The sequence below is a fragment of the Nuphar pumila genome, chromosome 14 (genome assembly GCF_984573655.1).
Source record: "Nuphar pumila chromosome 14, dmNupPumi1.hap1.1, whole genome shotgun sequence".
Lineage (NCBI taxonomy): Eukaryota > Viridiplantae > Streptophyta > Magnoliopsida > Nymphaeales > Nymphaeaceae > Nuphar > Nuphar pumila.
This window is the reverse complement of record NC_143262.1, coordinates 10,872,035-10,886,478: the sequence shown is the minus strand read 5'-3', so window position 1 is coordinate 10,886,478 and position 14,444 is coordinate 10,872,035. Positions and strand designations below refer to the sequence as shown.

The 14,444-nt window shown below is 41.5% G+C and overlaps 1 protein-coding gene across 1 annotated transcript; it reads right to left on the bottom strand.

Moving 5' to 3' along the window:
• Positions 1 to 12,325: 12,325 nt before the first annotated feature.
• Positions 12,326 to 13,560, bottom strand: LOC149816356 (protein PHOSPHATE-INDUCED 1-like). Its single transcript, XM_089987697.1, has one exon. The coding sequence runs from the start codon at positions 13,443 to 13,445 to the stop codon at positions 12,522 to 12,524; it is 924 nt and encodes a 307-aa protein (XP_089843823.1). The 5' UTR covers positions 13,446 to 13,560; the 3' UTR covers positions 12,326 to 12,521.
• Positions 13,561 to 14,444: the final 884 nt, after the last annotated feature.

Here is a 14,444-nt window from a genome sequence, read left to right as displayed (position 1 = left end):
AATCCGTCGCTAACTAGCGACAGAAATATTTTGTCGCTAAAGTCTGTCGCTAACAACGTATTTTTTTGTAGTGAACCCGATATCTGGATGCCCAACACTTAACTACCCATGAAAAATGCTATATAAAAAGCATTTCAGAGTTACAGAGGGTGTACTTATATTACATTTGAAATTATCAAACTCTAGGAAGTGCAGAGCTTGATACTCTGCGGGGGTTTTGGACAGCGGAGTTGTGCAACAAAATATTTGAGATTATAAGAAACTTGAAAAATGAGGGGTCCAAATCTTTCACAAAATGGGGAAAGATCTGTTACAAGATTCGAGAGTGAATTTTTGTAGGAAAACAGAATTTATGGTTCAGTGTTGGTCTTAGTGTGTTCCCCATACACAAGTTACTGTTGTTCTTGCGTTGACCACGTTAAGATACAAAAGACTCTCCTTTGAATTCGCCGGCAGTGCGATGCCACGCGGATCCGTCAACATTTTTGCTGGTTCATGTTATAACCTCCCCCAACATATTTAAATATTGTTCAGCACTGCACTCAGTTTTGATACCCTGTTTTTAATTTTTTTTCGTGTTTTTTTTTATTTTTTGATGTATAACCCAAAGTAACCACAAGACCTGATCGCGGTGGCTCAGCCTACCATACCTGGGGTCATCATGCCAGCAGCGTAAAACTCTAAAACTAGGAGCCCTGCCCCCGAGGCCTATGCTACGTGTTGGCTTGTGCAGAGAGACGACCATGAGAATCAAACCTTAACTGTCCATCTAAGGCCCCACCCCACTAGGCCAACCCTCCTTGGGGCGTTTTGGTGGGATCCAAATTTAAGTCCCATTGGTCAAAGAACCTCTCTCTCTCTCTCTCTCTCTCTCTCTCTCTCTCTCTCTCTATATATATATATATATATATATATATATATATATATATATATATATAGAGAGAGAGAGAGAGAGAGAGAGAGAGAGAGAGTCATCTCTATATCGGTTAACATTTTTCTGAATTTTTTCAATAAAAACAGTTTTTTAAAAAATTTCCTAGTAGAGATTTTCTTAAGCGAGAGATTTGTGACATTGATCCAATCACATTCCATGATAAATTCAATTATACAAACATATATATTTTTTGAAAGGCAAGCTGGGTTTAGGCCGACCACTACCAGTTATACAACTATACCATTGTGTTTTGAACCTGCAACGCCCCCAACACAAGGTGACGTGCACTAGTTGAGCCCCCTTTGGTATACAAACATAATTATTTGAAGACAGAAGGAGAATTCAACACAGATACAATTTAACTGATACTCTGACCATATGAGGGGATAACATTTGGTCATGGCACCATGCATGAGGTACAAACACCTATTATTTTTATATTTTATTTCATATTTTCAAGAATCTAACCCTATAAATATGATTTACATGTTTTTTTAGTGGGAGTCGGCTCTCAAATAATTCATTTATGACATATAGGCTGGTTTTTTAAAGACTTTGAAAATCAATGGCATCCTGTGTACCATATTTTCACGACTCATAAAATAAAATAAAATAATTGAAAAACATTAATCCAAAGTTGTTTCCTATCATTTTTAACCATGCTGAATACACCTATGAACTCTGAACGAGTCAATGCAACTTATTTGTTTTGGATTTATAACAGGAGGAAACCTCACCCAACACAAAGACCTGATTGTGCTGGCTCAGCCTGCCGTACCTACCGTTGTGTTGCCAACAACATAAAACTTTAAGGCTAGGACCCCTGCTCCCAGGGCCTATGCTATGTGTTAGCTTGCACAGTAGGGTGACACTCATGAGAATCAAACCTTGACTGTTTGTCTAGCAGCCAAGGCCCAATCCCATTAAGCCAACCCCTCTTGGAGCTAAGTCAAGGCAACTTGCATTTGTGATTCCTAGATGCGAACAAATGACATCATGTCTGCAGGACCAAATTTAATCCCTCAATAGACTAGTCCAATAAGCCATTATGGGTTCTAGATGTGCTGACCACTTCTTGAATTTGTTGTATGGGTGTTTATCACGTGATCTAATTTGATCGTTCTTTCGAGCTTGTTTGATGGCTTGTTTATGAAATTATCGAACAAAAGAACAAAACAGACAGAACACTCGTTATGTTCATTCCATAACAATTGTACCGGGTCTAATGTTTGTTTGGACAATACACAAAAGTTGTGTTTTAAAGTCCAACGTTTGTTTTTAGTTGTGCATGAACATTTTGGACACATATGGATAATGGGTTGAATAACTTCATTTTAGATGGTACGACTCAATCCACCAATTATTATCCATGTTTTAAGAAGTTTATTATTAAGGATGGCAGTGGACCGGGGGAAAGCGGGGCGGGAGCCCCGCCCCGCCTCGCCCCATTTGGACCAGGGATGAAGGGTATGAAACGGGGATGGAGGCGGGGACGAAGGTTAAAATCCATCCCCGTCCAGGGGTGGAGGCGGGGATGGACGTGCACTTTTCCCCGCCCCATCCCCGCCACGATCCCCGCCTCATCCCCGCCCCGACCACTTTTCCCCGCAATATCCCCGCCCCGTCCCGCCTCATCCCCGTTTGAACCGGGGATGGAGGACATGTAACGGGGATGAAGGCGGGGATGGAGGATAAAATCCATTCCCCACTGGGGATGAAGGCGGGGGTGGAGGATAAAATCTTGAGGCAGGGCGGGGGTGGAGACCATGTCCCTCGCCCCACCCACCCCACTGCCATCCCTATTTATTATGGATTTTGACCCTGAATATAGATATTGAATTAGATTTAAATATGAAAAAAAAAAACAAAACAGTCATAAAAACAAATACTCAAACCATTTTTTGATTGACATTTTGAGACTAAAATCTCGGATTGGATTGGATTTAAAACTTGGATTATTTTAAAATATCAGATTGGATTTAAAACTAAAAAAATATCCAAAATTATCATGCTAGCTTGATCAAAGGACTTCAATGTTCCAAAATTATCATGATAAAAACTAAAAAAAATAAACTTTAAGAAATAAGGAAGGGTTGAAGAAGAAGAAAAGATGTTTGATATTCGTTGTTTTATTCGTTGCGGACAAAGAAGATTCGTGCACCTCAACAAACATGTTTCATTCTTTGTAGACAACTCTCTCTCTACAGAAGTAAGAGGAAGGAAGGGTTGAAGAAGAAGAGATGTTGTCGAGGGGGAGAAGGCCGCCCTCTTGGAATGATGTTCACCCTTTTTTTTTTTTGGATGCGATGAACGATGTTCTGCACTTTCCATGTTCGTTAAAAAATGCATGAAAAGTGGCCATTTCCTTCTTCGGGACGCGCCATCAAACATGACCTCAATGACCTTTTTCAAAGCAGGAGTGTCAGTTTTTTAGAAATTGAAGGATTAACATGAGAATTATATTAAAGTAATGAGAGGATTGGGTGGGACTAGCCTCTTTGCTCGAACAAGTGGGCGCATAAAAAATAATAAAAGAACAAAATTTTAGGGACAACCAAGGGCAAAAGGGAGGGGGGGAGGGACCAATGTTGTCAGTATCGGTATTGGCCCTGTATCGTTTGACCAGTGATTCAGGTGAATCGGACCAATATTCAAGTGAATCGTCTTTAATCGGTCAAAAAATAATTAAAAAATATTATGTCTCAATCAGAGCGTGACACATGTTAAAGTTATTAAAATAATGTTAAAAAAATAATTTTAAGTAATTTTTTATATATTAAAAAATAGACTATTCATGAGTGAGAGGTCGTATCGATTTTCTGTCGATACCGATACTGACAGCATTGTTTGTGAATAGGCTTAGGCACCTAGGGATACCTGAAGTACTCTGTGAATCTACCCAACTTCAGAGGACACCTTTTTTCTTTTTATCCCTTTTGTACCAGCCAAGCCTCTCTTTTATAAATCATTTAACATTGAGGAGGCAACCAGAACCAGTGATTCCAAACCTATATGTTACTATTCTATAATGAAGGGTTGCCTCCTGCAAATTGCAACACCATTACAACTTTGGACTTGAAAACCAGGGGGACAACTCAGCTTTTGGTTCAGGTTGCATCCGACCTGTTTCTAAAACGGTTCTAGTAATTAAACCCGAAACCAGACCCAATATTATCAAGTTTTGGGATTGACAAAAATTATAAACCATGGGTCAGAGGGAAAATGTTCTTAGATTTTATGTAAAAGGAGGAATTTAGGAACGGTCAAAAGAACCTGATCCTAAATGTTATGCAAAAGGGCAATTTAAGGGTTGTTTTGGGGTATAGGAACGGTCAGATCTGACTGTTCCAATAATTTCATAGGAACAACCACTTGAATTGTTAGGAACAGTTATGACTGTCCCTAATACTGAAAGTTGGAGTTTTCGGTGACTGTTCCTAAGCTTATAGGGACACCATTTGTAGGACCATATGCTTTGGTGAGTAGGAACAAGAGCCCAATCATTCCTAATACTTTCAGGAACTTGAATGTTGATGTTTAGGAACAGTTTTGGCCGTTCCTAAAAGTTATGTTTGTCGTATGCCATCTTTAATCTTGTATAAAACTTAGTTCTAGTTCCAAATTGATAAAAAATGTGTTCAGGTTTGGTTTTGGGTATGAATTGTCTTGGGCCTTTATGTGTTTGTGCGAAATGAGTTAGGTCCATAACTGTTCAGGTATAAATTGGTAACAATTAACAGAAGATTATGTTCAAATTTTGTGTAAGTGGGTATGAAAAAAATTAATTGAAACTGAGTGCAAAACTTCTATTTCAAATAAATTTAATCGAGTTTTATTTGGATTTTACCTTTTCCTTTTTTGGGTCAAAAGTTATTAATCATAAAAGAGAGAGATCGGATTCATGCTGATGATGTTTACAGTAAGAATATGTAGTAAATCGGGTATAACTGACATTGGTTAGAGTGGGGTGAGTCGTAAGAATGTGTAGCTTTGGTTCTTGATGCAGGAGCAAGGGCAAAACTTATATGGGTCTATAGGTTCCATTTATATCCATTTTATATTTTTGGAATTTTCTTTTATTTAGATCCCTTGTAATAGATATTGGATCTAAATACTTGATCCATATCCTAACTTAGTTAGCAAGTTTCTTAGTTGATGTTTATCAAAAATAGTAGTTTAGGTATACTTGGATTATGATTCTTCACCTATAAGTATCAGGGAGATCTAGGATTAGAGAGACACTTGAGTTGGAATTCAGATTTGTTTTATCTCCAGTTTATTTATGTTATTTTATGTTGGGTTAAAACTCAGTCATTACGCAACTAGATACAAGTAATTAAGAAGAGAACAAAAAAGTGTGAACAAGCTACAGAACTTGAAGTGTTTTGACATAAAATTAACAGCTGGTGAAAGCACACAAAATTTAGACCTTCATCCTCATGACCAAACTTAGAAAACAAATGAATACCACTGTAATTGTTCAAAAAGGCTACAAATCTAGCAATCAGATGCATTATCCAGATTGAGTGGCCCCTAAATTACAATTGATGTTTCAAAGCTCACAATTTTATACACCTAAACATTTGCAAGCTCAAGACAAAAGAGAAAATTTTCATAATCTGCAAGAGCATACTTTGTTATGAGGATGTAAATAAGCTTTCTTCAAATTTGCTGGACCATGTGAATTTGAACTGCATAAGCAAACATGGAGAAAGGATAAGGGTTGCCTACAAGGATTTCCGCACACCTGGCTAGGTGGGTGAGCTTAATCAGTTTATGTTGGACTTTGTGAGTTTGATATCTAAGGTGTGCATTCTTTGTTGCAAGGTTGAAGCTAATGGAAAACTATCCATTGGCAGCAGGGGGAGTACTTGTAGAGTTTTACACTGTAGACAAGGCAAACAAGGCATCATTTCTCAAGGTAAACATCTAAACCATAACTGTGGTTTCTCCCACAAAAGATATAAGGCATTGTTCTTGTTCTGGATCGTCATGTTTTTCACCTTTTTGTTTCTGATGTATATACCTCTTGGGCACTGTCGAGTGCCCCAAAAGGCTTTACGACTTAACAACCCTGTGTATTCGGACCCTCTCTCCTCCTTTTAATGTACTTTGCTTTCAAGTATCTGTAAAGAAGCTTTTTGCATTATTGCCTCTTTGCTCTCTTTGTGTTTGTGCATGCACGTACTCTTTTTTTTGCTTATGCGCGTGTGTTGTGAGTTGCTTGTGCGCTAAAAATGTCTGCTTTTGGTGTTTGTGATTACTCGAAGCTACATCGTGGGGGCCTTCATTTTTAAGGTCATGACAAGTTGGTACTAGAGCCTTGTCAGCATTGGGATTGACAATGACGCCAAAAAAGAATGTCATGACTCCTTCAGGCAGTATGGTTTCTCCTGAAAAAAACTTCAAGGCCGATGATCTGGTGCCAACCATCTCGCGTGATGTTGTCAAGCTGACTGGGACAATAACCGACATGAAGAAGTTGGTCAATTATGGGACTTGTGCTGATTTTAAGGATCTCAACACAAAGATCAAGATGGTGGTAGAATGGGTAGAAGACTCTATGGAAAGTCTTGCCACTAGATTTGGTTATTCGGTGGAGGACCTTGCCACCAAATTTGATGATCTGCTGGGTCGGTTCAACATCATTGTTGTTGAATTTGATATTGTTCGACGAAAGAATGATTAGTTGAAGCGACAGTTGAGGACTTCCCTAGCTGGAGGCGTTGCGGTGCACGTGGATACACCATGTTACGGGCTACCTGAGCTCGCAAAGTATAAGGGCACGTGAGACTCAAAGGATCTCGAGAACTTTATTTGTGAGATGGATCAATTTTTAGAAGCTGCGAGAATAGAGGAAGACACAGATAGGTTATGAACCACAATAATGTACTTTGCGAATGAAGTAACTCTTTGGTGGAGACGTCGCTTGGGTGATGCTCGATGTGGGTTGGTTACTATAGTATTGTGAGATGACCTCAAAAAAAAATTTATGAGACTATTTTTTTGCCTAAAAATAAAAAAAAAATAGCCCACAAAAGGTTGTTGGTATTGAAACAGAAAGGGTTAGTGCATGACTATGTCAATGCATTCTTTTCAATAATGTTGAAAGTTGAGAGAATAGATGATTAAGATCGGTTGTTCTACTTCAGTAACAGGCTACAAGGATGGGCAAACACAAAACTCATTAGGCATGACCCTAGAACACTAGCTGAGGCACTTGTGGTTGCAGAGAAACTTGTCGAGCTTGATAGGAACAACACGACATTTCAAGGCAAACATCAGGAAAATGACCATAACAATCGAAAGGACAATTGAAGGAATGATCATGCGCAGAATGTTGGTCATGGAAACCAGTAGAATCAAGGCCGACATGATGACCAAAATAATAATCAGAGCTGGAATAACTTTTAGGGCAACAACTATCATCATCGAGATTGTCGTATCTGCCATGGTGATCACTGGGCCGATACATGTCCCAACAAGAATGGGGATAACTGTGCACCCCGAGCTGTGAATGTCGTTTAGGGTGAGAAAGTTCATCAACCTATAGAGGCGCCAACAGTTGATGCAATGCAGATAATGAATGTAGTGAAGGTGATGGCTACTACAAAACTGGTCATATGCAAAGAACTGATGTACTTGGAACTTCTACTCAACAGAAGACTCACCAAGGCATTGATAGACACAGGTGCTACACATAATTTTATCTCGCGTGAGGAGGCAAAACGGTTATGATTGCAGTGGGAAAAGAAGGAGAGTCGTATGAAAGCGATTAACTCAGAAGGCAGGGCCATCTACGGTGTTGTTTGTGATGCGCCAATGCGGATCCACAACTGGTCAAGAAGGATCATGCTATCAGTCGCGCCTATGAATGATTTCAAAGTCATCCTCGAAATTGAATTCTTAAGAAGCAACAAGGCAATGTCAATGCCTCATCTCAACATTGTCAGCTTTGAGAGTGAGAATCAACCCTGCATGGTTACTGCGATACCGATGAAGTCTTGCGAGCGCTTGGTGTCCACGCTCTAGTTGAAGAGAGGCATGAAAAGTGGTGATGAGATTTTTCTTGTCACAATACATGCCACAGACGAAGCAGGTGAAGCCGCTGATGTCCTAGGGGCCTTAGTGTCCATATTGAAAGAGTTTGGTGATGTTATGCCTGCTGAACTGTCGAAGAAGCTACCTCTGAGGCATGAGGTAGAACACCAAATTGAGCTAGTGCCGAGTGCACAACCACCTATAATGACTCTCTATCGTATAACAATTCCTGAACTGTAAGAATTACCAGGCAATTGGATGACATGCTCAAAGCAGGAATTATCCAATCATCCAAAGCTCCCTTTGAAGCGCCCATGCTGTTTCAGGCAATCATGATGGGTCAAAGCGTTTATGCGTTGACTATAGGGCACTGAATAAAATGTTTGTGAAGAATAAGTATCCGCTTCCTTTGATCGCAAACTTATTTGATCAGCTTAGAAAGGCGAAGGTCTTCTCTAAGTAAGACTTATGATTTGACTACTGACAAGTCAGGGTTGCGGAAGGGGATGAGCCAAAAACTACTTGTGTGATGCGATATGAGGCATTCAAATTCCTTATGATGCCATTTGGCTTGACAAACACGCCCGCCACCTTTTCAACCCTGTCAAACAAGATTTTCTACCTGCACCTTGACAAGTTTATCGTTATATACTTAGACGATATAGTGATGTACAATAATTCTATCGAGTAGGATATTCAACACCTTCAGATTGTGTTTAAGACTCTAAAGAACTACGAGCTGTATATCAAGCAAAAAAAGTGCCTATTTGGTCAGAAGGAAGTTCACTTCCTTGGTCATATTGTGGGAGAAGACACATTAAAGATGGACCATAAGAAAATTGAGGTTATTCAAGCTTGAGAGCCACCGACTAAGGTTCCTGAATTACGCTCTTTCTTGGAGCTTGCAAATTACTATCGACTCTTCATTAAGAGATATTCACAGATCATTGCTGTGCTCACAGATCTGCTGAAGAAAGATAGACCACAGTTATGGTTTGATGTATGCCAGAAGGCTTTTGACAGGTTAAAGCGCACCCTAACAGAAGAACCAGTGTTAAAGTTGCCCAACTATCAACAACCGTATGAGGTACAGATTGATGCGTCTGACTTTGCTATCAGAGGGGTGTTGCTCCAAGGACATCCTATTGCATTTGAAATCCGAAAGCTAAATGACGTCGAGTGTCAATACACTGTGCATGAGCACGAGATATTGACAGTCGTGCATTGTCTCTACACATGGAGACACTATCTTTAAGGGTTGCAGTTCATTGTGCACACTTACAACGCTGCGATAAGCTACTTTTAGACTCAGAAGAAGCTGAGTCAAAGGTAAGCACGTTGGCAGAATTTTTTGACAGAATTTGATATGGTCCTCGAGTACAAGCCTGACAGAACCAATGTTGTTGCTGATGCCTTGAGTTGGAAGGCGAAACTTGTAGCCTTGCTCGCTTGGGATGGCAGCGTGAGCCAACCGATGAGCGAACTTCTTGAGCAGGTTTGAGAAGCTTTAAAAAGTGACCCGATGGCTCAACAATTAATTGCATTGGTAAAGGAAGGAAATACACAGAGATTTTGGCTTGAGAATGATTTATTTCGCTCAGCGAGCGACCATCTATATATCCCTCGATAGGATACTCTACGAAGATGCTTGATACCCAAGTGCCATGATACCACCTGGGAGGGTCACCCAGGACAGTAGAGAATATTGACGTTGTTGAAGTGCGTATTCTATTGGCCGTAGATGTATGATGATGTGGATGCGTATGTGCAGACTTGCTTGATTTGCCAACAAGACAAGCCCATCAATCAGAGACCCGGTGTACTATTGGAGCCCCTAACAATGTCGAGCCATCTGTTGGAGTGCATAACCATGGGTGGCAAGCTCAAGGTTGCAGTTTTATCTATGTGGTCGTGGACAAGTTTTTGAAGTATGCTATTTTTGTGCCTGCCCCTACCATCTGCTCAGCTACCAACACTGCTAAGTTTTTTATGCAGAATGTAGTCAAGCATTGAGGAATCCCAGAGAGCATTATCAATGATCGTGATGCCCGCTTCACTGACAAGTTTTGACGAGAAGTGTTTTGCTTGATTAGGGACAAACTTGCACTTCTGCACAAGTTTTCACCCCCAAACCGACGGACAAACGGAGAGGATCAATGGCATGTGAGGAATATCTGCGGTACTTTGTTAGTGTCAATAAAAAAGATTGGGTTGATTTACTTGACGAAGCTCAATTTTGCTACAACCTCCAAAAGAGCGAGTCATTCAGCTATAGTCCATTCGAAGTTGTAACTGGACAATAGTTGTAGACTCTGCACTCCTTGCTGCATGAGGATATGGTAAAGTGCCTTATGGATACCAGTTTGTCAGGAACTGTCACGATAGATAGAGTTAGCAAAGGCATATTTCAACAAGGTGACCAAGCGCATGAAGAAATAGGCAGATGAGAAGCGTCGACCGACAGAATTTTGTGTAGGGGACAAGGTGTTGGTGAAGCTCTTTCCAAATCACACAACTATCTTTTGAGGCCACCACAGAGGCCTTATTCGCAAGTATGATGACTCCTTCACCATTATCAAGCACGTGAGAAACTTGGCGTACCGGCTGGACTTACCAGCAAACTTTCAAGTGCATCTGGTATTCCACATATGCAACATGAAGTCATTCCATGAAGACGAAGAAGACCCCTAACAGAGTATGCATCAACGTGCTCCCATTATGCAACGTGCACCCTCAGTGGTCAGTACCCCAGGCAGAGAACTGAAAAATATTCTCAACCGGGAAAGTAAAAAAGTACTTAGTACAGTAGAAGGGATTGCCAGAATGTGAAGCCACCTGGGAGAAGGCCACCAACATGCTTCAACATCGACAACTTGTAGAGGACTACCATGAACAATTGGTGTCGAAGATGGTGCCAACTTAGTCGAGAGAGCGCGACTGTCATGTTTTTCACCTTTTTGTTTCTGATGTATATACATCTTTGGCACTCTCGAGTGCCCCAAAAGGCCTTACGACTTAAGAACCCCGCGTATTCGAACACTCTCTCCTCCTCTTGTTGTACTTTGCTTTTAAGTATCTATAAAGAAGCTTTTTGCATCCTTGCCTCTTTGCTCTCTTTGTGTTTTTGCATGCGCGTATTCTTGCTTTCGCTCATGCACGTGTATTGTGAGTTGGTGTGCTAAAAAGGTCTGCTTTCGATAATTGTGATTACCCAAAGCTACATCGCAGGAGCCTTCACTTCTAAGCTCGTGACAGTTCTCAGGTTCTTGATATTGTTGGTCGTAACATTTTTTTTTGATATTTACATGGAGAAACTGCCTTCAGGATTATAGACTTAGCTGCGTTAGCTCTGTCATACTTATGATCACTGTACTGACAGTGTAAAACTCTGTGAGCTTACCCCTTGCCCCCATAGGGTCGCCACGCTTCAGCTTGCGCAAAGGGTGACACTCATAAGATTTGAACCTAGATTGCCTGCCTAGCGGCTTGAGCCCCATCCCACTACGACAACTAGGGGTGACAACGGGTGGGTTTACCTAGACCCGACCTGAACCAAACCCTCTAGGGTTCGGGTATGGTGACAAATAATAAGATTCGATTAAGACTAGGTCTGAACCCAAAGGTCTGATTAATACATGAACCTGAATATAATTTTATACCAGACCCGGACTTGACCCGAGTTCTGATTAAGGCCAACAAATTTTCAATGTAAAAATGATAAAAAAATATGGTTTTACAGGGTATGGTATGGGTCTGGTTTATATAGTTCTTATCGGATCCAGGTCTGGTTTTTCTTATAGTAGACCCGATTAGATCCGGATCCAAACCCGATACCATACCCGAAAACTGAGTCCAAGTCTGATACCATCTGGGTCCGAACCAAACTCAACCCAACCCGTTGACACTCCTGCGCCAAACCCCTTTGAGGACGGCTGTAACATTTTTTAACATAAAAAGGAGTGATATTTTTAAGGACACGTCAACCATGGCCAAAGGCATCTAATTGAGCATGGCCACGTTCTTGATCTTATCTCCAATGTGGATACCTACAGAGCGAGAAGAAGGCGACCAGTCATTCGGTCATGCTGTGTCTTTTGTACAGAGATGTTTTCTCACTGCACTCAAGACAAATTTGCAGCTCATCACCATGCTGCGACCATAAAAACGCATCAAGTTGACCAATAGGTACCGGAGGCAATGCAATCAATGAGGCCAACGTCATGTCTCTTATATCAGCACTACCCTTAGCTTGTCAGAGTCCAGCCACTTGTTTCCCCTTCAACTAATCTTTCCCACAAAAAGGCAATCCATCCACATAGTTTATCACAGCAACATTGTCACATTTGACAGTTTATTATGCTTATTGTATTATGAATCATTCTGGAGTACATTAGTCACTCTTATTGAAATACTTCACCAATTAAATCATACAGCACAAAAAATGAAACCAAACTGTCACTGAAACAGATGATTACAAGTTTTATGTAACATATAACAAAAGTTTGTAGAAAAACATCTTCTTTCCAATCTTCTTCTCCCTTAATCTCTACACAAGGGTAAAACAACTAGAGGTACTTGGGTTCCACAGTGCGGGCAATAGATACCGACGACCATTGATTCCGTTCGCGTTGTAGCTAGCTCCACTGCTTGGATCCACCAACAAGTCCCCTGCATACCCTGGATATGCATTCTTACCATATATTCCTGGACAAGCTGATGCAGCTTCTAGAGGAGCAGTAGCTGGGCCTTGGAAGAAACCATTCTTGTAGGGGTTGGTCACTGTGCCAGCCAACAGGCTAGCAATGTTTATAACCATTCCATCCACACCCACATCACCATTTGGTGCCACCAATGGTGGGGTCTGAGGACCATAGAGGGGCTGATGGAATGGCCAAGCACACTGTCCTGGGCATTGGGTCTCAGAGTTACCTACCCAAATGTAAGCAAACCTCTGATTCAAAGCATTAGGTAGAGGAGCAGAGTCATGGAGGCCACAGCTGCTCATGCAGAATCCCTCCACTGCAACATCCTTGGCTGTGAGGACAAGAGTAATTCCCTTAGGGGTGGCAGCCTTGGCAGCTAGCTCACCTATTTGTGCTCTCTTGAGTGACTTTCCTAATGAGTACTTGTCATCCAAGACCTGCTTTCCTAGCACAACTGTAGCAGTACCTGGTTTGCCTGCCTTGACCAGATACCCTTCTATGAGCTTCCACCATGATGACACAGAAGGGCTCATCTCCTTCTGTTGGTTGAGAGAGCTGAGGAAGTCACTCACAATGGACCTCTGAGAAGCTGTGAACTGCCCATACCAAACAATACTAAGGGGGAGGTTGCCTTGGAACAAGGCACCCTTGTGGTAAGTGAGCACAAGAGGAGTTGGCTGCACTAAAGCAGTGAGCCTCCTCCCTCCATGGCAAGCATGAACCAAACTCAAGAAGAGAAGAAACTTCACAAGAGAAGCTACTCCCATCTTTCTATACTAGATCTTCTGCTAGCTTTCTTGAACCAGGAATACTTCTCTCTAACTTTGAAGACTGCAACAACAAATTGAGCTTGAGAGAAATCAAAGGGAAGCTTGTTAGCTTTGCTTTGCATTGCAGGGCGTGGATGACAGGGTGCTTAAATAGGGAGTTCACAGCCTTACTTCTGATCACCTTCCTACTTGGTGCTAACAATGATTAGTATTGAGGGCCCATCTGTCATTGGCGTTTTCTATTTTCTTGAAGTTTCCAGAGATGACGTGTACCGATTTTATTTGTGAGTGGTCTAAAACAGATGACCAACCAAATACGTAGTGCGTCTAATGCGTGGTCAAATACGCCTGCTTTTTCAAATGCACGGGCATCAAGTAGGGCCTACATCTTTAATGGGTCCCACCGCTCGGTGAGAGTGGGACCCTGGTAGGTGAGGGTGGGTTCGGGGGCCGGTTGGCGCCGCCAAGGATCCATTGAGGTTCAGTGTACTGGTGTAGGCAGATTTAGACTCACTCGATGGGAACCTTTTTTTGGGTCGGTTGAGTTGAAGTGGAAATGGATTTCAATTGTATCAAAATAATCTCTTCTTTCCATTAAACTTTTTGGGGTCGGTTGAGTTGAAGTGGAAATGGATTTTTATTTATTTTTTTGATGTTGAGGAACCATGGCCGAAGGAAAACCTCAGGTGGGGCCCCACGACCATCCCACCTTACATGACCCACCTCTGAAAGCTATGGACACACCCGTGCACCAGTGGGGTTTGATTCGGTGCCTTCATCTCAGCACCCTCACAACCACCCCGCTGGCCATGCGGGCAACCGCATGGTGGTGAAGTGGAAATGGAATTTAAGTGCTATCAAAATGGCATTTTTCTTTATGTTTTTCATGGAAGATTGAGAAGGAAACGGATTCGGATTCTACCCAACTTTAGGAATCCAAACACACAAAGTGGCCAAAGAATTGCTGCCAATGAAATCAGTCATGGATCCAACAGG

What these genes read in the sequence shown, in the direction of transcription:
- LOC149816356 (XM_089987697.1), bottom strand. Translation starts at nt 13,445, where the DNA reads ATGGGAGTAGCTTCTCTTGTGAAGTTTCTTCTCTTCTTGAGTTTGGTT.